This window comes from Myxocyprinus asiaticus, chromosome 44, assembly GCF_019703515.2.
Source record: "Myxocyprinus asiaticus isolate MX2 ecotype Aquarium Trade chromosome 44, UBuf_Myxa_2, whole genome shotgun sequence".
NCBI lineage: Eukaryota > Metazoa > Chordata > Actinopteri > Cypriniformes > Catostomidae > Myxocyprinus > Myxocyprinus asiaticus.
In genome coordinates this window covers 16,222,956-16,249,078 of record NC_059387.1, presented here as the reverse complement: position 1 = coordinate 16,249,078, position 26,123 = coordinate 16,222,956, and the positions used below count along the sequence as shown (strand labels likewise).

The following is a 26,123-nucleotide window of genomic DNA, read 5'->3' as shown; positions in this document are numbered from 1 at the left end:
TTTTCGGGGAACACAAAGTGATTTAGCAGATGTCCAATGTCCAAGCTGCTCTTTTCCAAACAATAAAACTGAATGGTGAACATGGCTGTCAAGCAAAATTACTAGTGAATAACAACTTACATTTTGATATGCTTGTCACACAAAAGCAATTATATGGCTGAAGAAGACTTGAAATATAGCACTTAGTCATATGGACTTACTATACTTGCATGGTATTTTTTTTTTGGAGCTAGACAGCCCCTGGTCCCTTTCCTCTCACTGTATGGAAAACAACAACTTTGATATTCTGCTAAATATCTCCTTTTGTGTTCCACTAAAAAAGAAAGTCATACAGGTTTGGAATGAAATGAGGGTGAGTAAATGACACAATTTTCATTTTTGGGTGAATTATCCCTTTAACTATAGCAAGCTGAGTGAATTAAAGAAACACAATGTATTTCCATGGGACACAAGGAAAGAGATGGGTATATGTTTGACTGGTAGTCTTTAACAGGACATTTTGTATCTAACTGTGACAGATCCAAGAACAAGAATTGGATTAGTGGCCTGTTTTCATGGTAAACTCTTCATGAAAGTGCTCTAATGCACTGACTTCAGCTGGCACTGAGATAATTATATGGCATTGGTTCTCAGCACATGGTCAAAAACAGATAAATCTATCCCAGAAAGCACCATGCAGGACAAAGTTCTTCAAAAGCCAGCTCTGCAGGTTGCATTTCTTTCTGCAGCCTTGTGACTCCTGTACCAGAAGCTCTCTAAAAAGGAGGGGAAAGTCATCAAATTAATTGCGATCTGAGTTTACAGGCACCCTCACACGTTTTTACAACTCTGCTAACAGACAGTAAATACCAGGTAATGCAATTTAACACATGATTAGGATGGAGCTAATTAGATCCTAGACAGTAAAACTAAGAGGGGGAGTTGTAAAACAGTGCAGCACAGGATGAGTGCCTGAACAATAGAAGCAAGTCTGAAAGCCCCATTCCTGCAGCTGAGCACTCCAAACCAAAAAACAGACTTCAGAGCATAAGATCTTCTCATCCCATCCTCTTTCCCCTGCCTTCTTTTCTTCTTTGCTCCCTCTATCAGAGATCAGGGGACTAATGGAGGACCTTGTGGCCTTCTTCAGCCTCTGAAAAAATTTTCATGCACACTGGCTTCTTATAAATCAATGCACTGTCTTTTCACAGTAATGCCTCATCCTTGACGTCCAGAGCGCATCTCATTTCAAAGTCTCATTCTGTTGTAAGGAAACATGTATGGGTTCCAAGGTTATGGAGGCAGTATAAAAAAAGAGGGAAAGGCAAAGCAGACAGAGATTGATCGCAGACAAAGAATATGTTTACAAAGACTCTACTTTGAATAGAAGGCATGATGTTAAGCAGAGCCCTTTCATTCAAGGACTATGTCCTGTTCCAGACACCAAGGACTTGGCGTTATGGAGACCGCTGTTACAATGCTGCAGCAGTGTGGCTTGTGCAGTTTTCTCAGTTTCATTTCTTTATCCATAATGAAATCACATTAATACATAATTTTCAGCTGTATTCTTTGGAACATATTTTTTTATTCTATAAATTATATTCTATAATTACATACAGTGGGGGCTGAGACTACTAATGAAAATGCTTTTATTAGCATATTTCTAACAGATTTGTTATATATACAAAATTAAAGTGGTGCACCGATAAGGAAATTTGAGGGCGATTCCAATCTCCGATTTTTTAACACTAAGATCGGCCGATCCCGATAGCAATTTTTTAAAAAGGTGCCCTTTGCCACACTTTTGGAAGTTATATTGTGCCGTTATATGTTTATGCCCCACACAGTTAAATTACGGTAACACTTCACAAAAAGGTTCCATTCGTTAACATGAACTAATGTTAGTTACAACATATACTATTACATTTTTAAAATCAAAAGTTTTATTAGTTAACATTACTTAATGCACTATGAACTAACATGAACTAACAATGAACAATTGCAAATGTATTAAATAACATTACAATTAATAAAGGCTGTAAAAATATATTGTTCATTGTTTGTTCATGATACCTAATGCATTAACTAGTGTTAATGAATGGAACCTTTAATTAAGTTAACAAAATTACGTTAAAATTACATTAATTGTGAATTGCTAACATTTATTTGTTTTTAAACAGTTGTGAATAGTTCTGCTGTCAATATCAAAAGGTCACTGCAACATACTGGTAAGCAGTAAAAACCATGAGAGCATCACACACAGTAGAGATATGTTCAAAAATAAGAAAAATATATTCATTAAGCTCTAAAACTGCTCCAGTGAGAAATCATTAATATATATGATTTGTTTACTGTCTTTGGCGCTTTGCAGTAACACAAATCACTAATTTTAGTTTTTTTCTCCCCAATTTGGAATGCCCAATTCCCAATGCAAATCCTTGTGGTGGCGTAGTGACTCGCCTCAATCCGGGTGGTGGAGGATGAATCTCTCAGCACGCTCTGGGATTCGAACTCGCGAACTCCAGGGGTGGTAGTCAGCGTCTTTCCTCGCTGAGCTACCCAGGCAGCAAATCACTAATTATTAAGCAAATGCGTGAAGACGCGGTGCCGTTATGGTTAAGATGTAATTGCTGTGATTATTGGTACTGTGACCAGCATTAATCTGATTTAAATTGGGATCCTCAAAGAATAGCACTGAGATGAGTGACTGATGAAATATTGAGAGCACCTAATTCTGACTCGCTGAACTGTGAGCACGGAGAGGATAAAGAGACTGGAAACGGGTACAAAAACGCATTAACAAATTGTTAATTGTTAAAAAAAAGTGGGATGCATATACAAATCTGAGTATACGTGATGTAATGCGAGTCATGACAATCAGATGGTGTGTGGACCGATAGAGCTTCACTCCCTACAAAATGCCCAATTGCGGTGTCAATCAAACATGCACGCTGCAAGTGTGTAATGTGAGTCATGACAATCAGCACACTGCATGTTTGATTGACACCGCAAGTGGGCATTTTGTAGGGAGTGAAGCTGAATGTGGTCATGATCACTCAAACAGTCTCTATTTACAGTTAATATATACTGACTGTCTGGTTTGTTCCAGATATACGTAAATGTCGATCGCACGTGACAACCTTCAAAACAACACATCTTGGGCTGCCTTGGTGTGGCGCGCTCCTATTGTTTTGTTGTTTTTCTTTGTTTGTCCTGTGTTTTTGTAATCTTTTTCCAGTCAGTTTTACCAGAGACGAACTGCTGAACTTTCGACAGCATATACCAGTCAATCTTTTCCCGGTTTTTGAATATTCAGACGTTTTGCTGGACATTTTGGTTGGAGGCGCGACTGTGTTGTTCAGGAGACGCAGGCGAGGGAGACAAGCAGGCGCGCTGGTCAAGCTCCGTCGGCGTGGCTTTCTTTACACCAACAAATTACACCAACTCTCTGTTCCCACGTCTATCTGTCAGTGGATTACCAGCTTTCTGACAGACAGGCAGCAGCTTGTGAGACAGGGGAAATTCACTTCCAGCACCTGTACAATCAGCACTGGTGCCACCCAAGGATGTGTGCTCTCCCCACTACTCTTCTCCCTCTACACCGACGACTGCATCGCCAAGGACCCCTCTGTCAAGCTCCTGAAGTTTGCAGATGACACCACTGTCATCGGCCTCATCCGAGATGACGATGAGTCTGCATACTGAAGGGAGGTTAAACAGCTGGCTGTCTGGTGCAGTCAAAACAACCTTGAGCTGAACACGCTCAAAATGGTGGAAGATGATTGTGGACTTTAGGAGGAACACCCCAACACTGACCCCCTCACCACTCTAAACAGCACTGTGGCAGCAGTAGAAGTCATTCAGGTTCCTGGGCACTACCATCTCACAGGACCTGAAGTGGGAGACCCACATTGACTCCATTGCAAAAAAGGCCCAGCAGAGGTTGTACTTCCTTCACCAGTTGAGGAAGTTCAACCTGCCACAGGCGCTGCTGATACAGTTCTACTCAGCAGTCACTGAGTCTGTCCTCTGCACTTCAGTATCTGTCTGGTTTGGTTCAGCTACGAAATCGGATATCAGAAGACTACAAAGGACAGTTCAGACTGCTGAGAGGATTATTGGTTGCCCCCTGCCCTCCCTTCAAGAACTATACACTTCCAGAGTGAGGAAAAAGGCTGGAAAAATCTCTCTGGACCTCTCTCACCCTGCCCATTACCTTTTTGAACTGTTGCCTTCTGGCCGACACTTCAGAGCTCTGAGCACCAGAACCGTCAGGCACAGGAACAGTTTTTTCCCTCAGGCTATCCATCTCATGAACAGTTAAAACTGCCCCATTGAGCAATAATTAATGTGCAATACACAGCTTAATCTTTTATATTATCCAACCTCTTCTGCAATTACATTCCCTTGCACGTGTGTGTGTGTATATATATATATATATATATATATATATATGTGTGTGTGTGTCTATTGTGTATTCTATATATACTTTGTTATTTTCAATATATATATATATATTTTCTTATTCAAATTTTAATTAAAGTCTTGTTGCTGTTTTTGTATTGTTGTGCACTGGAAGCTCCTGTCACCAAGACAAATTCTTTGTATGTGTAAGCATACTTGGCAATAAAGCTCATTCTGATTCTGATTCTAAATATACAAAAATATGTCATATTCTGATACTCACAACAGCATCATAAAATTTGCTGTATAATTTGGCTGATAGTCACCTCCTGTCTAATCTATGCACATGAGCACTGAGGAAGATGTGATAGGACCACGCAGGCAGAGTTTCCTTTTCCAATCAGAAAATGCAAAGGCTATATATTAATCTGACATATAAAACATGTCATTCATTTCTGAACACTTCCTGGGATGCTTCCATCTCTCTGGTAAATACCAGTGACAAAAGGCTCCCCACATCTAAAATAATTATCTCGCTGAAAAAGACTGAAAATAAAATTGTTTGGTAGTGAAAAGAACTACAAAGTCTTTATTCACTGATACATACTCAGACACAGTGGCCCCAAAAATATTTGGATACACCACACTTAAATATTTATGTGTTTGCATTAGACCCCAGCTGATATGGGATTTTTGAGACCAATACGATACCGATTTTAGAGGGGGAAAATTCAGCGATTACCAATATCGTGGTCGATATACCTTTTCTATGTGGATTGTGCACCGATTTTGCACTGATATGACTATGCAAAGGTACTCAGAAGGCTGCTTTCTTAAATACTTTTATCAAAGAATATTTGACATTATTATTTTACATTGTCAACAAATTCTAGAAATGAACACTGAGAAAATAAAGAATAAATAAAAATACAATAAATAGCTAAATAAACATCAGTAGTACTGTTTAGTAACAGTCAAATGCTGACTATTTTAATACTGCTAGTCAATAAAGGGCAGGTTGTAAAACAAGAAGCATTTACACCTGCCGAGTCTAGAGATAAACAGCAGCAGCGTTGTTACACCGTATTCTGCTGTACAAGTTCAGGGGAAACTTTCAATGGTAGAAAACCAGACTTTAAAATATTACATTTTGTAAATGCAATGACTGGAATTGTTCAGTTGAAGGGGGTACCAAACTGTGAATCCTGAACAAAACAGTTTGGTGAATACATGTTTACACATTAACTGACAAGCAATGAAAGTAGCTACGTTATGACACTAATTGTAAATCACCCAAGCATTGTGTGCTAGGGTGTATCTAGCATCATTTGTTTGCAGACGCCTCTTGGTTCGAATTTTTCTTGGTTCGAAATGCAATTAGATGACATTGAGACATTTTAAAGGTGGCTCAAGTATCCAAAAGTGTCTAAATACTTTTTGGGGCCATTGTATATGGATCCTGACAACATAAGGCCAACTCATCAAGCTCCTTGCCCTAAGACATACCAGACACACACATACACACACAAAGCCTGTTGTTTGCTTTAGCAGCAGGAGTGTGTGACACCTCGGTCGTAATTCACGTTAACCCCTGGTGCACTCGTTGTTCATGGGCGTTTCATGATGTCAGGTCCGTGACGCGTGAGAATGTGCTAACTGAAAGATGTGATGGGGCTCCCAGACAGACAGAAAAACACTCAAATTGCTCCTCTCATTTCCATAAGATAGGCCCAACTAAGGTGCTTATAAATGATTGGGCAACTTATGAACCCCTGCTAAGAAATCCATATTGGCTGGGATGCAAACCTCATCCGTGCACGTTCACACCCTCAAAAAGGTGCAAAAATAAAGCATGCATGCGGTGCGTTAAAAGCAAACGTATACTCTTGCACACAATCGTGCCAGTTCTTTGAACAAGCCGTGACTCTGCGGTTGACACAGTAGACACTGAGTGCAAGTAATAGTCTATAATTTGAGCAAGGACATCCCGTAATTACAGGTTGTCAAAAATTTATTTTTAAATGAATAAATCAACACATCTTGGGATAGTGTTTCACAGTTGTGGAAAACAGCTTCCTGTGGTTAATTATTTCAAAACAATAGGTTTCATTGTCTTGTATGTGCTTATAATTACTGGCCGAAAGTTTGTTCTCAGGAGAAGCGCTCTGTAATGATTAATGTAGAACAGCTCGTAACCGCAAGACGCGTGTCACATATCAAGTTAAGGGAGGATCTCAATCTACGTCACTAAGAAAGCAGACAAAGGATAGGGTTTTTTACAGAGAAGGAATCTCCAAATGTCAGCACGGGTTTGCTTCTGACTGAATTTATCAAGTAGATCGGACGGTGATCAAGAAAACTGGAATCAAGAGACTATTTATGGCCTATAGACTGGGCTGTGTGTAAAAACCAGTCATTCCCAGAGGCTTGTAAATGTAGTTTAATAAAGATCTCCTTCCTCTCCCCTTCAAAGTAAAGCAGAACACTGACTTCTGAGAAAGTATAATGAGAAAGAGATACACACATTGGAAAAATACTTTCCACAGAACAGTGTTTGCTACAGAAGTCTGTTTTCCAGTAAGGGTGCATTATTGATCCTATGTACAGTAGAGCCCTACTGATATGGGATTTTTGAGACTGATACCGATTTCAGAGAGGGAAAATTCACAGATTACTGATATGTTGGCCGATATATTTAATTTTTGAGCTGGAATGAAAACAGACATTTTCTATGTGTATTTTTCACCGATTTTGCACTGATATGACTATGCAAAGGTACTCAGAAGGCTGCTTTCTTAAATAAATATTTTGATCAAAGAATATTTTACATTATTATTATACATTGTCAACAAATTCTAGAAATGAACACTGAGAAAATAAAGAATAAATAAAAATACAATAAATAGCTTAATAAACATCAGTACTGTATGTTTAGTATCAGTCAAATGCTAACCATTAAAATAAAGAATAAATAAAAATAAAACAAATAGTTAAATATCAGTACTGTATGTTTAGTATCAGTCAAATGCTGACCATTAAAATAAAGAATAAAAATAAAATATCTAAATAAACATCAGTACTGTATATTTAGTATCAGTCAAATGCTGACCATTAAAATAAAGAATAAATAAATATAAAATAAATAGCTAAATAAACATCAGTACTATTTAGTGTGTCAATTGCTGACCTTTTAAATAAAGAATAAAAAATAAATATCTAAATAAACATCAGTACTGTATGTTTAGTATCAGTCAAATGCTAACCATTAAAATAAAGAATAAATAAAAATAAAACAAATAGTTAAATATCAGTACTGTATGTTTAGTATCAGTCAAATGCTGACCATTAAAATAAAGAATAAAAATAAAATATCTAAATAAACATCAGTACTGTATATTTAGTATCAGTCAAATGCTGACCATTAAAATAAAGAATAAATATAAAATAAATAGCTAAATAAACATCAGTACTATTTAGTATGTCAATTGCTGACCTTTTAAATAAAGAATAAAAATAAATATCTAAATAAACATCAGTACTGTATGTTTAGTATCAGTCAAATGCTGACCATTAAAATAAAGAATAAATAAAAATAAAATAAATAGCTAAATATACATCAGTACTGTTTAGTATCAGTCAAATGCTGACTATATTAATACTGCCGAGACAAGAGATAAAAGCGGCAGCAGTGTTACACTGTATTCTGCTATACAAGTTCAGGGGAAACTTTCAAAGGTGGAAAACTAGACTTTTAAATATTACATTTTGTAAATGCAATGACTGGAATTGTTCAGTTGAAGGGGGTACCAAACTGTGAATCCTGAACAAAACAGTTTGGTGAATACATGTTTACTCATTAGTTTCCACTCAGCTGACAACAATGAAAGTAGCTACGTGATTAGCTAGTTAGCTATAAGCTCGTTGTCACAGAGAGTACAAGACGGATGTTTTTATTTTACTTTCCAGCATTGTGTCTCAACAACTAGGTAATAACATAGCGTAAAAATCAACACTCAACAGACACAATCCACCACCGTGCCGTTGTCTGCTGAGCTGCAAAAAGATGCTCTGATGTTTACCTTTCAATCTGCTACATTACTGACTGCACTGACAAACTATAGCTGGCTAACAGCAAACAGACATGAGTGAAAGGGACAAGGTTAACATTATATTAGTAATACTGAAAAGGGAAAATGATGGTGTCATTGTTTATTAACTTTCCAGTATGTATTTAACAGACTAGTTAACAACTTACCATGAAGACACACAGTTTAACTCCGCCCTGTCTGCAGAGCCACCGTCAGTTCAGCTCTGTAAACAATGGAGACGGAGTGTGCTCTGCTAGACAAACTACACTATGACACCAATTTTAAAGCATTGTTTTCTGCATTATATTTTCTGAAAAAAGTTTTCATATCGGCGCATATCGGTAAAATATACGCCGATACCGATATATCGGTAAAAGGCTAATATCGGCCGACCAATATATCGGTCGGACACTAATGTACAGTACACTGTATACAAAACAAACGAGTACTATTTATGTAACGTGTTTTAATTTAATTATTTATTAATTACCATTAATTATTTATTTACTAAATATTTACTTATAAATGCATAACTATATTAATAGATTATGGTTTATCACAAGAAAAATAGTTTTCATTTATCACTTAATGTCATACAAAGTCAAGTAAACATAAAAAAGCTAAATCAATATTCGGTGTGACCACCTTTGCCTTTAAAACAGCCCCAATCCCCCTAGGTACTCCTGGACACAGTTTTTCTTGGTTGTTGGCAGATAGGATGTTCCAAGCTTCTTGGAGAATTCGCCACAGTTCTTCTATCTGTTTAGGCTGTCTTAATTGCTTCTGTCTCTTTATGAAATCTCAGACTGACACAATGTTCAGTGGGGGGCTCTGTGGGGGCCATGACATCTGTTGCAGGGCTCCCTGTTCTTCTATTCTAATCTTTTCTATGTGCAAAAGTAATGTTTGGGAGTCTAACATTTATATTTCCTATTGACACCCTAAAGCTGAAGATAAAAATAACCATCTTAAGACAAATGCTTTTGTGAAACATCTTATGTGCCTAAGACTTTTGCACAGTAATGTGATATATATATATATATATATATATATATATATATATATATATATATAATGGTAACACTTCAAAATAAGGTTGTATTTGTTAATATCAGTAAATGCACAAGGAATTGTGAACTAAAAATTATCAATATGTATTTGCAGCATTTATTTATCTTAATGTTACTTTATGAAAAACACAATTGTTCATTATTAGTTTGTTCATAACGCATTAAATAATGTTAATGTATACACCATTAACCTTACAAATATGTATAAAATGAACATTAAACAAGATTAATAAATGCCTTAACCTCCTGAGACCCCCGCGTGACTGCTCTATGCATTTTCCATTTCCCTTTATGATTTAATAAACAAGCAAAAACTTAATAAACTTAGCAAAAACTCATTTTTTTCAAGAGCAAATAGTTTTCCTAAAAATATATGTCCACATACACCGATCACAACATTAAAACCATCTGCCTAATATTGTGTAGGTCCCCCTCATGCTGCCAAAACAGCATTCTGAGATTATATTCTTCTCACCACAATTGTACAGAGCGGTTATCGGAGTTACTGTAGACTGTCAGTTTAAACCAGTCTGGCCATTCTCTGTTGACCTCTCTCATCAACAAGGCATTTCTGTCCACAGAACTGCCGCTCACTGGATGTTTTTTGGTTTTCGGAGTAAATTCTAGAGACTATTGTGTGTGAAAATCCCAGATCACCAGTTACAGTGTATGTTATTATTTGTATATTGTGTTGTGTGTAATTGTGTATATTAGACTTTAAATTGTGTTGTGTTAATTTGATGTTATTGTAAATTGGTATATGTCTCATCACTGTCACGATTGCTATGTTGATCAGAACTGCACCCAAGAATTTCACACACCATTGCACTTGTGTATATGGCTGTGTGACAATAAAAGTGATTTGATTTGATACAGAAATACTCAAACCAGCCCGCCTGGCACCAACAATCATCCATGCGATTATCTAATCAGCCAATCGTGTGGCAGCAGTGCAGTGTATAAAATCATGCAGATACAGGTAAGAAGCTTCTGTTGGTGTTCACATCAACCATCAGAATGGGGAAAAAATATGATCTCAGTGATTTGGACCGTGGTATGATTGTTGACACCCTGCAAACTTAGAGGTTTCTTACCAGAGCCACTTTTGTTGGCGCTGCGCCAGTAGCAGCACTTCCTGGAAATCAACATCATGCTGTTATATCACGTGATGCAGTGCGCCAAAGGTTTAACCCTTAAATGACAGTGTAGAGTCTTGCGAACAGTTTTTAGTTGGTTTTAATTCATTTAAACAACATCCACACGTGGATGCGGGGTCACATGACCTTAAAAGATATTTGCACTTGAAAAACATGCATAGCTAATAACTAGATATTTCTGAATGAAACATTTAACAAACTATGACAGTACTGACTAAAAATAAGTTTATTAATTTTCAAAGGAACTTAAACAGAACTTTATTTTGCCTTGAATTGATTAAATGATAATGACTGCTAACCCTGCAGTTTGGGCAAACAGTCATTTCACACACCTCTCTCAATAACACTAATCAATGGCTATTGGCAAAACATTAAGCTCTGTTGGCACCAAGGTGCTAATGAATGTAGCACTTAATGCATAAGGGCAGGAGTGTGAAAAAACAGCAGCTTTGTGTCAGAAGAACTCAACGGGTGAGGTGTTGTGGTCTGAAATAATAATTTTTACCACTAACATTCACATATGCAATGAACTTGCAGATAAGGCAAACATATGTTCTCACTCGGCTACCAAGCCTTTGTTTTGATTTGCTCCTTGAAAAATAAACAAAACCTTTTTAACAAAGATTAACAAACTGAAAATTAAAACTGGTTTTAATCCTACAACCCCAAGACATCAACAAACATTTCTCACAACTTCGGTCTTTGGGCCAGACAAACAGACTTTCTTCATATGCTAACTTAACAAACCCAATATAAATATGGGTTCTCAGAGGTTTAAAATTAAATAAAAAACATATATATATATATATATATATATATATATAAAATTTGACGAGTCTTTTGATGAAAAGATCTATTTCTTATGCTAACTTGAGCCAAATACACAAATTCATTAGCAAGGTTTAAAATTCAACAAAAAGTAGGACAAAACTAATAACACATATTTAGACTTAAGCCTACCATTGAAGACATTTGCTAACTCCACAAACTAAATATAAATAAGGGCAGCAGATGTCTGAAACTGAATTTTTCTTATGCTGGGTCAAACCAAATATATGCATTAGCACAGGTTTGAAATAAAATAAATAAATAAAAAGTTTTACACATTTTGGCTTGAGCATTTTTTGAGCTAATTTTTCAAATGAAGGTTCCAAAAACTAAATATAAATGTGTTAGAGCAGAGGTTTTCAATTCAACAAAAAATTTAAAACTAAAGTTTGACGCACATTTTGACTTCAGTCTTTCGTCAAACAAAGACTGAACATTATTTTGCTTATGCGAACTCAACCCAAATTCAACAAAAGTGATAATCTGAAGTTAGGGACGTTTTGACATGGGCATTTCTTTAATTTTTTCATATGTGAATTCAAGAAATCAAACACAACTGGTTTAGAAGTACGAAAGTACAAAACTTAGACTTGAACTTTGTAATTTACAGTATTAGATGTCCTTGGACTCAATGCCGCATAAATGTTTAAAATTAGACTAATTTAAATGTAAATACTCAACTTGTGAAACATGACACAAATCTGGTCATTTTGTCTCAGCCAAACCAACTTAATTATGCTCATTGCACAAATCAACATCAGAACAATTCCTCCCAAAGTAAGTGTGTCATAAAACTCTAAGTAAATCTTGTGGCACTGAAAAATTGAGTGGGAAGCATGGATATGCCACCACAGGCAGTTAACCCCAGTGAGTCTGGCTCTTAAGAGTCAGTCATGGTGCTAATGCCCCATTATCAAACCTTCTGTGTTTGGAGAGGCCTCTTAAGGCATCAACAAGTTGCCCTTAATGTGCAAGTTCATGTTTAGATTGGTTGCCCGACAATCACATCCACTGGCAGGCCAATTCAAAGCTTGTTGAGAGATGGGCTTTGGGGAGGTCAATAAGGGAAGAAAAGACATTTCTCTCTTCTTTTCCCTCTCCCCTACCCCCCAACCTATCGTCTCTTTGACGCTTCGTTTGAGGTCCCCCACATTCTAATGCGCCCAACTTTGGAAGTCGTTTCCTAAGAAAAACAGATGACAGACATGCAAGGGTGAGTGATGGTGCAATGGCAGGGCTTTGTTTTCTCACCAGAACCCGAGGCTGCTGGTGTGATAGGCGGTCAGGGGGGTCTTGATGGGACGGTTTGAGACAGCAGCGTTCAAAGACAGGCTAATGGGGTCTCGCCGCAGTGCGGGACCACTTGACAAATGGGTGCTGATCAAGCTACTACCTCCTGCTGAAAGCAGGGGCTTCAAACGTGAGGAAGTGTCACATTTGAAATGTGGAGTTTGGATTCCACATGGGGGAAGGAGTGAAGAAAGGGATAGATATCACCAAACTGCGACGTTGCACTGTCATTATTAGTTTTCTTCCAGACACTTGGCAAGCAGTGATAAGGGTTGACATTCGACCTGAGCAGTGATGATGAATGTGCAGAAGAGTTCAAAAGAGCAAAGAATGAGCAATGTTAAATGATACAAAATACCTTAAAGGAAAAGTTTACTCAAAAATGTAAATCATAATGAATTTTACTTGGTTCCACACACAAAGATTAAGTATGATTTCAGAAGGATTGGAATATAGTGCACAAATCACATGGGCTACTTTTATGATCCTGTTATGGTGCTTTAGCATCCTTTTTAAAATGGAAAGCCTCAGTCTCTGTATTCATTGTACATGCACGGACAAAATAACAAGTACAGTTCTTCAAAATTTCTTTTTTTTGTGTTCCACAAAGACAGACATACAGGTTAGCAATGACAAGAGGGTGAGTAAATGATGACAGAATTGTCATTTTGGGTTAATTAGTTTCAAGTTTTATCCAAAATAAAAGTGGGCAAAAATCAGAAACTTTCAAAGCCCCATTCAATTCAATACTCGCTGGATCAACTTGCAAAACACTTGAGTCATTTATCTACAAAATGCAACCATCTCAATGTACTATAAAAACCTCATGTGATTATATACACAAGTCTTTCATTGTGACTTGTCTAAGGTCATTGAAAATTCAGCAGCTTCTATTAGGCAAGAAATTGCAGGAAATGTTCAGAGGGAAGCCACATGACAAAGGCACCAACACATTATCAATTTCATGAAGTTTCAGACTGTGTTTGTTTATGCCTCATAGATTGTGTGGGTATAATTTTCTCCATTGCAAGTGGCCAAAAGTGCATCTGCTGATATAAACGACGATGCAATATAATGTACTTTGATTTACCTGCAGTGTTATTGGCTAAATCGTTATTTTACTTTGACCTTTGTTCTGGTTTACCCCTGACATTTTTACAGCACTTTTAAAATTGTTGGTTACTTTATGGTCAATCGCTTGCGTTTTTCCACATTTTTAAGCTGGTTTGAGTATCAGCAAATTTAATAACTGTTAACATATTATGTAATTAGCATTTTATTCTTATTTCCTTATTAATGTAGAAGTAGCCCTCTAAACTGTTTGTAAAGCAAGCCCTGACTTTAGTTGATTTGTACTTCCATTTTAGCAACTTTAAAAATAAGGATTAATGCGTGAATCTTGCAAAAACGTGTCACATTTCATCACAAAATCAAAAGAAAAAAATGCTTTTGCAAAAAGTAAATGAAGCTTATCTTAGGACCATTACAATTTTTTCTTTGTGACTATTGTCATTGTGACTATTTTCATGACAATTAAACACACTGACCACCCCCATCTCTCATTACTGTAATAATTCTGGATGTTTTACATTTCTTGTAAATCTCATTCTCAATAACGATTCTCATTAAATTATCATTACTTGAACTTTAGCATTACAATGAAAAAATACTATAATATATTTTTTAAAGATATATAAATTAGAATAAATTAAAGGTAGTACAAATACTATTTACTTAACATTTTAAACAATATTTCTTTTTGCATAACAACAAGAATTATAAAAAAAAATAAAAAATAAAAAAAAAATCATCATGGTAATGTCATGAAATAAAAAAAATAAATAAATAAATAAAAAAACCTTACTGGTCATCCAATAGGCTTTGTTTTCCTACACAAAATATAATTTATTTTTTATTATTTTGAGGTGAAATGTGAGATTTGCTCTTTTACTCTGCTGTAACACTACACTACTTCACTCAAAATCGCCTCCATATTGTAATCTGTTGGGCAACGCTTTACAATCCATGAATTATATAGGATTTCATGATGTTTTTATTATGTGTTCTATAACCTAAAATGAACTTTTCTCTCATCCTGACATGCAATTAACAAGTCTTTGCTTAGTGGACTTTCAAAATACAATTAGCCATCGAAAAATAATCCTCTTTGAAAAATAATCCTCTTCCAAATAATGAAGATTAGGCAAGGCCCTTTTGGTTCTGTTTTTATGTAAACGGATTTCCTACAGGTGCTGTCGTAGGCGACAGAGACATTATGTAAGGCTTAGTCTGTGTCAAAGAGAAGACGTGAACAGCTGCCGAGTTGAGTAACAAGCCGAGACCCCTGACAGAGGGGGCCTGCTGTACTAACGTCTCCAGCCCTGGGCCTGAGGAGACTTCAAACAGCCCAGCACCCAGCAGGAGACCTTCTGAAGATGGGCACAGCAGCCTATCAGCCATGAATCAGGACTGTCAATAGCTGCCCATCCTCTCAACAGGTGTCTGCGTTGTGGCAAAATCCCTTTCTCCTTGCTTGTCATAATGAAAGGACTGTTTCCCAACAAAAACAATGCATCAGAGTATGAACAGGCTTCCTGTTGCAACAAACAAGCTTGTAACGAAAAGTACAAGATCCAAGGGCTCCAATTAATTGCTAGGAAACAAAAGCTCAGTTGCAAAACCGAGTGACAGCATTTTAAGGCATTTTAAGTGCTCCACCAAGGCGAAGGTGGTTCCAAAACTGAACCCTATAAAGCAGTGCCTATCATTTTTGATACATTATTTTTTTAAAGCCTCTACATCATTAACATACTTTGCTAAAAAACAAACAAACTGTTGTATGCAATGTACTAGATGTCTACTGCCTCCTGGTGTAAGTTTCTGTGTTTTTCTGTTCTTGTAATATCATTTTACAAACCTTGGTATTGTGATGAACACATTTTCTGCAGTAAAATCTTTGCTGATTTTGATAAATTAAAAGTAACAATAACTTTTATATTGTTACTGATATTTCAAAAAGAGTGTTTGCTCAATCGAAGCAATGTTGCTTATTTAAAAATGTGTACATAGTGGGGGCCTGGGTAGCTCAGGCCCCTGTAGTTCGCTAGTTCGAATCCCAGGGCGTGCTGAGTGACTCCAGCCAGGTCTCCTAAGCAACCAAATTGGCCTGGTTGCCAGGGAGGGTAGAGTCACATGGGGTAACCTCCTCGTGGTCGCTATAATGTGGTTCATTCTCGGTGGGGCGCGTGTTGAGTTGAGCGTGGATGCTGCGGTGGATGGCATGAAGCCTCCACACGCGCTATGTCTCTGTGGCAACGCGCTCAACAAGCCACGTGAGAAGATGCGTGGGTTGACGGTCTCAGACGCGGAGGCAGCTGGGATTCATCCTCCGCCACCCGGATTGAGGCGAATCACTACGCCACCACGAGGACTTAAAAGCGCATTGGGAATTGGGCATTCCAGATTGGGTGAAAAAAAAAAAAAAAGTGTACATTGTTTTATATTTAAAAAAAATTACTTTGAAATGTATTCAATATAAAACAACAGGCTTTTGATAAACATCTCTCTATCATCATTACATTACATTCATTCCTACCACAATTAAAAACACAGAGCTTTGAAAATAATGACAAAGTGGGAACTGATATTTATATGTATTTTTATATATGCAGCCTGCTCTGTTTTTATAAAGATCTCATTGTTTTACATTACAAGCTATTATGATGTCATCTTACTATAACCTCCTAACCCCACCCCCAAAAAGGTTTTACAATTTCACTTTTTTTAAATGTATATATAGTTTAGTGTATAAAAAAACATAAGATAATTGTTAATTATCATTAGCCTCTCAGCAAAAAACAAAAAAAACAATTATCAATTATTTAATTGTAAATTGTTTATTAAGGTTAATTATGCTGCCTCCTAAGATACATTTTTCTTGACCGTTAATAAAATACGTTCTTTAGATATGTAGGTGTGTAGTATAAACACACTTCCAGACACATTACACACCTTAAAATCTCTGCGAATGCAGGAGATCATCCAGGTATTGCTTGCCTACTGTTTCATGAATACTGAGGATTCGGACATTCTACTCATTTAACATACTATTTTTGCATACTGTACAACATAGTAGGAAAGTATGCATATTCAGACGTGGGTTTTTTTGTGTAGCATGTATCCTTCACAAGAAAGGCAAACTCAGAAAGCATTGCAACAGTTGCTTGTCCACACTGAAACGTATGAAAACGCTTAAGTCTCCTTACAGTGCATGCGAAAAATCACGTTGCATGTATGGTCTGAAATGCAATTGTCCTCGTGTTCCGTCACCGGACACCAATTCCGAATAACCTCGGGAACACTCTGAAGGAATGCAATGTAAAGGTTGTACAAAGTAACATTTGTCTTTAACAACACAATCAAAGTGAATATCAGGCACAATAGTGCCGCTAAAACACAGGCCGCCATCTTGATTTTTTTGGTTGAACGGATCACATGGCTGCGTCACATGACAACAAATGTGTCATCGTTTTCAGATATATATAAATTTTCTGAGTCCACATTTCAATGCAAAAATGTTGTTTTCAAATGCATCCACTTGGGAGAACGTTTCCGAAAAGCTCCGTTTTCGCTGACAAAAATGCAGTCTCAGTGTGGAAAGAAGGCCAAAGCATAGAGCAAAAGATGCGTTTTCAAACAAAAACCGTATTAGTGTGGACCTGGCCTTAAATGTGAGTCGAGTTTTCCATGCTGAGCACCATATGGAGTTATTTATTTTTTTGCTTATGTTATTAATAGCGTTCCAAATCAGTTAGATTCCTTGACCATGAGGATGCTGCCTTAAGGCTAAACTATAATTTGGTTTTCTAAGTGCTCCTATGTCTCGCACACAATGCGTGTGATGCAAATTTCATCATCAGAAGTCCGCAGTTTTTGTAGCCTTGCGTACCTGTACGTGTTTGTGTGGGCCATCTGCTCAAGTGCCTGGAGATGGCTGTACTAAGTTGACTGTGAAAGAATAACAAAGAAGTCAGTGCGCTTGCACTGAATATGTCCATACGGGCTTGCGGTCAAAAAATTCAACTTTGAAAAACTAGAGTGCTCCACCGTGCGCGAGACGTAAAGGCACAAGATAAAACAGTGTACCCTAGGCCTTTAGAAAACAGCTGCAAATGTAGGCAGTGATGTAGCTTACTAGGTTATGAAACAGAGCTAATGTCTTGGTTCTGTTAGGAAGTCTGAGAGGAGGAAATCTTAGAGAGAAGGTATGATTGATTTTGAAAGTCAGTTCCATAATAAAACAAATACCAACACAAACTGTCTCCAACTCTTTCCAGTTATGTGAAAATAAAAAAATACCCTCTCAAAACAAGGACTTTTCATTACGCTTCCTGTAGATTATGGGACAGCCTCCCATGCAACAGAAACAAACAAACTGACTGAAACTTAAGCTGTTGATAAGCCAAGCCAACTCTAATGCTCATGCATTAAACACACTGCCAAATGGCTATTGTATATTTTCTATACGATTTTTCCATACACACTTGCCTAAACTGTGAGAAAGAGGACAAATTGCAGTGGAGTTAAGAACTTCTAGGCTCTGATAGCCAGCTCTAAGTCTTCATTTGAGAACCTCAGAAAGCGCCAACTTTGAAATTTCTCCTGATGTATGAGGTAAGAGTATTCCCAAGCCTCATCTTGATGGCTGGAGGCAATGGCTCATGGGAAAAGAGCAGCCAGCTGAGCACAGCGTGCACACATAGCAGCAAACAATTTTGCCCTGTCACATTCGATTTCAGGGCCTCCATGTTGTATAAGCAACACCTCGTGCACAGCTCTGCAAGCTCTTTGACATGTTTGTTGCAGCTATGGGCTGATACTTTTGTTTCTTCAGCTCTGCAAACCATGGACAATTTAAATGATCTAACAAGTCAAAAATGGACATGGCTTTCCTGGAATCAATTTATAAAAAAAACATTAGTTTGGAACAGCACCTTTTTCTTAAAGTTGAAATATGTCATTTCTGCACCACTAGCGTCATCAACTGGAATTGCAAAAACGATCGTTTTCAAACAGGTTTCCTAAATACTCCCCCCCCAAAACTCTATCCATTGGTTGGATAAACAGATAGCCCTGCCTCAAATTCATGCCATTGGTTGAACCAATGTTTACAATTTTCAGGGAAATCAACCAACCAATGGCTTACTTACAAAGTAAGCAATATTTGCTGCATATTAAAACAGCAAAAAAATGACACACTTCAGCTTTTAAAACAATGCAACCATGCTAAACACGTCACAAAGCAACAAGAGCTGTTCAGCCAAGACATCATTTTGTAGGCAAACACGTAAGTCTAATTCGCCATTCGCAGTCAGCTGTATATCTAAGACACCCAAGGATCAAGGCAGGAGGGGTGTCAGACAATGGGTTCTTGAAGTCTTCCTCTGAAATAAGAAAGAGCAGGACCAAGGGCCCTGTAAACTGACAGACTCTGCAGGAGCCAGGAACAACTCTACACAGCTCTCCACACGACTCTGTCAATTCTACCAATGAGTAAGTGTCAAACTGTGACCTGGTACTGCTATGGTTAAGACATCACATGGCTTGAGGCCAATCAACGTTCAACCTCTAAATGCTGTCCATAAAAAAATTACTACTTCAATACTTTGGAACCGCCAAAGTACTTTTCTGAGAGGATGGCGGAACCATCAGGCAATGACCATGATGATTACCACATTATTTTACCATGATGTTGGCATTTATATTTTTTACATTCTTCTTTTCCAAGAATACCATGATATTAGCAAGGTACATGTTCAAGAATGTACCATTACTGCACAGGTGAATAGTGCTATAAAACTGGAAATCAAGGTTTTCACTGGTTCCATGTCCAAAAAACATAGTATTTTTGGTGCTTACATTTTATGCATCTTGACATTCAAGATATACATTTTATCAGTATGTTTGTTCCCTTGGAATGGAAGCACCATGCTATATCAGTTGGATATATCAGTACAGGAATGTTTTTTTTTTGTGTTTGTGTGCAATGCACATCTACGTACGTAGTTGTTAATCCACCGTAGTCTAACTTGACTACAAGTTTAACTTTACTTTTTAACTTTGCTAAAAGTGGCAAAACTCATGAGTATTAATTAGCTTGTGTACAGATAATGTCAAATAATCTTTTACTGTTTTTATAAACAGTTGTTCTTGATGACCAATTCAATCCATCCAATAAATAGTTCACATAATCAATATGTAAAATCTTCCATTCATTTAACATTGTCAAAACAGGGATTTTGTTAGTGGATAAATACATGGATCAGCAATGTCTTTTCCAAAATGCCCACCTGGTCTCGTGGTAAAGTTTTCGCCTTTAGTAAAAGGAGTTCAGGGTTCTTATTCGCCCTAATATAACATTTTATTTTTATAAACAAAGACTGCATATATGTCAGTGGATGTACATAATGAGCAGGGGCACATCTGTTTGCATTTTGCTTTGTGATTTAACTGGAAAGTAGCGCAATGTGCGGAACAGAGGAACAAGTAGAGCAGGTGTCTAGATGCAAGAGACAACATCGCTGCCTGCTTTCAGTCACGCCACTGATAACCGCCACAACATGCACTTATTAAAACAAACTCCAGTGCCTGGATCACCACTCATATACATTTTTAGTGAGAGTTGGTCATTTCCGGTGACAAGTTCGGCATAGTCCAACTTTATTTAAATAAGCATTAACGTGATGTGGCAACTACCAATGGGAGGGTAGAATAAAGGAATAACTTTCAGCCACAAAATAAAATTAGGTTATAATTCTCACCCTCATATTGTTCCAAACCTGTATGACTTTCTTCAATGAAACACAAAAGGACAATATTTGAAGAATGTACTGGACGCTCTTAAACGCAATTACAATGAATGGGGAGCAAGGCTTTCAAGCTTTTTAACACGTGAAAATACCATAAATTTGGTTTGTGTGATGTATTCCAAGTCTTATGAAGCCATCCTATGATAGCTTTGTGCATGAAATAGACACTCTAATGAACTTCATGAGAGTTCCTAAGAGAAGTAGTGATGTCCAGTTTGTAAACAAATCATTCTTTTGATTTGGATCTTTTAGATTAATCAGTTAATCAAGTTCACAAAACAGGTCTGAATGATTCATTCACAAATGGAACTGATTCTATTCAGAAGTTCACACTAACCTAGTTTCCATCCACTTTTCGCACTGTTTTGTTTCCATTTAAATGGCCTTTTAATGATAAAATGGTGTGCGTGATGACGTCATGCTTAAAAAAAAAAACACTTTGTCGCATAAGTTTTGGTTTATCGCAAAATAAATCTGCCCTTAAGCCGTTTCCATACAGAAATGTGTGAATATTGCTAATTGTGCACCTTTCGCCCCACAGATGTCCCTAAATGTTTCGAAGTTATGGTAAAATGGGGCAAGTATTGAGACAATTCATTGAAATTAGCCAGCTTACTGTCATTTTAATTTCACAAATAAATGCAATCAGAAGATGAAATTGCAATCAAAAGGGAACAGTTGCCCATCTGATAGGACTGTAATATTGGTCCTGATGTTGCGCCTATAGCAGGTTGCCACCGGTTCCGACCCGAAAGCGAATCGTCATGACCCCGTTCAAGCTAGCAACCTGTACCAAGTAGTGGGGAATCTTTCAGTCTTCGTATAAGGACCATCCATCGATGTGTAATTGCTGTTAATGCAGGTACTAAAGAAACATTGATGCAGTGTAATATCAGGGATTACATACGATACATTCCTGATATTCAATAGGCTGTTTTGAACAATCATCTAATCTAAAGCATTGCCATCACAACTGCATTATGTCCTGCATTTGTCCAGCAACTTTTAACGACCAACTGAACTTGATTGTCATGTAAAATAAATTTTTAGCGTCATAATGCAATTTACATTTTCTGAAGAAGCTCAGCAAATGAGATCTGAGGTAAAGAGGGTTAGATTTAAAATATTTAAAAGTTAAAAATTTTTCAAAAGCTCACTTTCTGAAAATGAACTCAGCATTGGACAAATAGTTCTGATAGTTTATAGTCTTGAAAAAAGTGCAGAACATTCTGAGAATGTCATTCAGACGACTTTTTCGTCTACAGGATAAGGCTAATTTAAGTTTGTGTAAAGAAAAGGCAAGAATATAGGCCTAACAATATTATTTTTTCATTTGGTAATTTATTTTTTTTATTTAATGCTTTATTCGTTTGGTAATTTTTTTATTTAATACAGGGAATTTTGCCGGCATTTTTTCAAAAGTAAACTAAACAATAATTTTATAGAATTGGGCTATATGGTAGTGTTCCAAAAAAGCACACTGATGCTTTTCTCCTAGTATTGTGTTTTTATTTTTAATTTAAAACATCTTTGTGCACAGAAATGATATGTTTTTTGTATTGTGGGCTAATTCCATGACTGCCGTCTATTATTTTGAATGGTGTGGAAAAGCTACTTTAATAAATAAAAGGATGGCTACCACGATTAAATTAATCGCAAACAGTGACCATTCATTTGTTCTCCGTGCACTTGTCGATGACAGGTGCATGATACGAGATATTTGTGTTGGCACTCCAGGAAGTGTCATGACGCAGATGTGTTTGCAGCATCGGATCTGTGCAGGTATGCCATTAAGACCAATCCATAACAGTGCGAGTAATGCTTCACGTACAATAAATTGGCTTTCATGGATGTATACCTTGTCGTCATGATTAACACAGGGTAACGAATGGGGTAAATTATGTCATGTGACAAAATTTTTGTGTTAATTCCAATTTTTTTGACAAAAAGTGTTTCCAAACCAGTTTTCGCAACATTTGAAGTATCGACATAGAGTTTACATGCTAGAGTTAAATGGAAAAATATTATGTCGACACTTGTGAAATTTTAGTGATAAATTGCATTTCCATCAGTTATATCGGGAAACTTTTTGATGCGCTACACCTTTTGTCACAAAAAAAAACGATGGAAACGTAGTTATTGACTCGATGACCCAGTTGGAGCAGCAACTATGGACTGTGGGGCAGTGGAGCAGCTTGGGCCAAAAAGTGTCACAATCCAGAACCACCCTGGGCTCATTGTTCTGACTCCTTTTGTGGCTGGAGGCCACTGTACTAAGGAATCTGGAAAAGAAAGGCTCCCTAACAGTCGGTCATTCACCAGTGCTTTGGGCAACAACAAGTCCATGGCCTATATTGCCTTCATTTTGCTTTGGTGGCTGTGTCCCCACAACAGAAATGCCTATTACTGGTTATAGAACAGGCCTTTATTAGAGAGTTGAGCTTTGAAGAGCAGAACAAAAGAGTGTCCTATGTTTAGATTAGATAATGTAAGCAACCGGTTTTCTGCATGGATGACACCACACAATACGCCACCACATGAATACCAGCCAGCTCAGATCCTAAGGCCCTTTTTGTTTCATAATTACTGCAAGAAAAATGAAAGAAAACCTAATCAAACATGGTCATGTCTGTTACTAAATAACACTTATCATTAACAATGGGGGTAATGGCTTTGCATGCTCTGACTGCCGGAATGTTGAATGCGCTGATAAAAAGTGCCTGCTGTAAGCCCGCAATATAATGAAAATATGGGATGCCACTGGATGTGTGTAATCTGACATATCCAAGGAAACTCTGCAAACAAACAATGCAATAAATGATCTGAGCACAACATGTTCTCCTCAATGAATCTCCATAATGAACACCTTTTAATGACAGCACATTCGGTGATCCTTTCGGCCTATCAGCACAAGTTTGTCAATTGTTTTACCTTTTTATTACAGTATTACAGGTCAGTTCCAAAGCAATCAACAAATCGGCATGGAAGGCTGTCAACTGGCTAGAAAAACCATGGGAAAAATGTGCCAAAATACCAGCCAGTTGAACAAATCACTCAAATTTCAGCTCATTTACCATTCACCCGAATAAAGATATATACATAAACAGACATATGTACATATATAAATATCTACACATACACTGCCACTCAATAGTTTGGACACACTTTAATGAATGTGTACTAAAATAATGTATTGCCATGCGAACCTTTGCTCTAAAAGCTTATGCTTAAATGTATTTCTTTAAAAAAGAAAAAAAAAAAAGATTTAATTGAAGATAGTGAATGATAGGTGAATAAATAGTGAATTCACAGACAGTGAATGAATAGCAGCCAGCAAATATCCAGCATACATTGGAACTTCTTCAATCCTGTTTTAAAAGCATCCCAGGAGGATATCTTTTGAAGTTGGTTGAGAGAATGCAAAGAGTGCACAGATCTAAGCAAATGTTGACTACTTTGAAGAAGCTAAAATCTAAAATAGTTTTGATTGGTTTCAATTCACTGTTAATATTAATATTATTTTGGTCTCTACATAACTTCTATACTACTGCTTGTGCAATTTCATAGTTTTGAAGACTTACTCTTATTTTACAAGGTAGACAATAGAAATAATAAAGAATGAGCAGGTGTGTCCAGACATTCGACTGGTAGTGCTAATTTATAGGTTCTATTACCTGGTCATGGCTAGCTGGAATGGAGCTCCCAATGCCGTGGAAGGTCATCTGAACAGGTGAGAGAGTTAGGTAAGTCATACACTCTTTGTCAGTTTGCCTGTCTGTGTATTGCACCTGTATAAAACAAGAGACAAACAGAAGAGAATGTTAATTCACTGCCGTTCTGAGCTTGGAAAACTTTTTGTGGGAAAAGAATGAACTGGTTCCTTAAAACTGGCTGGCAATGTGCGCTCAGTTTAGCCTGATAACAGCAGTGGTTTCAGATTTTCATCTCCATCATTGAGAGTGGTTTACAATCTAGGCTTTGAGTGCTCTGATGGCAAGTGCCAGTGATATGGTGATTTTGAGGTGAGATCTGGCCCCATTTTCTCTCTCCAGGGTTTCTGAGAACACCTATGCTTGTCAAACTCTACTCAGCAACACCCAAAAGAGTGTGTGGGTGGGTGTTTAAGGATTTTGGATGCTGTATGCTGGGCCACTTTGATCATCTTCTGCCTGACAAATACACATTTAGGCTAGTCATGACACCTTAAGCATTAAGGAGATAAATTAGACATTCGTAAGACACTAGCATCAGATAATGACAGCGTACTCTGATATGTAATCTCTTGTATCTTAAAATTTAAATGTGAAGTATGTGATATTTCTATGTCAAAATACTTTGTACAATCCTAGATTAATAAGTAAGCCGTTTGTAGGTTGATTCACTGGAAAAATGTAAATACTGTGGCACCATCAAAACATTGCTCTGATTGGTTGAGCATCCCAAATGCTTTTACATGCACTTTAAAAGTCTGATTTCAGTCGGACTAAAGCAATAAATCGTCTTTTTAAAATGTTTTGTAAACACGTTAGTCAGACCAAAAATGTCATGTAAACACGTTGAAATCGTACCAGTCCGGTTTATGCGAAATTGATCTAACAGGCCTAGATAATGCTGTGGTAGATCAGCTACATCTTGCATGTACCCACTTCAACCAGTCCGCAATATGCCTCGGCGATATACTCATGCTCCAGAAAACAGAGGTGCCACGAAACGTGTATTTAACCCGGAAGTCTAACGCAACACAAAGCAGATAAGAAGAGCCACAACAACTATACAGTAGGTGTGTTTTATTCAGAAGTTATCATCCCTATTCCATTCGAATACTTTACTATCCACTGTGAGAGCTTTGGAGGGCTGAAATATTTTGGGCTCAAACATAACGTTTATTCAGAACTCCCCTTTTAATTCATTTTTATTGGAAATTCTGTCTGAAGCGATCTAGCATGGCTATTATGATTGTTCTCCCTTTGAAGTGCCTTTTATCTTGTTTGTAATGCAGGGACATGCAAATGTTCATTTTTGGACAGATCAGCAGTCTGTAAACCATTCACACCCGACACATTGATGTGCTACTAATTACTGTTCATTTGTCCATTGACTAATCCCTCCTATCTGTCTGCCATAGTAACACTCATATCATACATGAAAATGTTTATCACCCAACACAAATCTTTGCAGTAGCAATAAATGTCTTTCTTTAATAAAAACAAGTAAAAAAAAAGAACTTTTTCATGATCTTACGTGGACTACTGTCACACATTCCATCATAAAATACAATAAAAGAAGATATCAGATGCATACTATGGCCAAGGTTAGCATGCTAGTGTTAGCACTATGAATTCAGGAAATAAACATCACAACTATGACACATTATTTACAGCACATATCTCACTTTCAATTATCATCAACTGGTTATGATGATAACCACAGCTTCCTTTC

At 37.1% G+C, this 26,123-nt stretch overlaps 1 protein-coding gene across 1 annotated transcript in view; it reads right to left on the bottom strand.

Annotated features, from left to right (window-relative positions):
* LOC127434299 (double-stranded RNA-binding protein Staufen homolog 2-like) overlaps nucleotides 1-26,123 on the bottom strand; it is a 152,021-nt gene that overhangs the window by 30,393 nt on the left and 95,505 nt on the right. Inside the window, 1 exon segment of the mRNA XM_051686938.1 lies at nucleotides 24,359-24,472. Coding sequence (XP_051542898.1) covers nucleotides 24,359-24,472 — 114 coding nt within the window.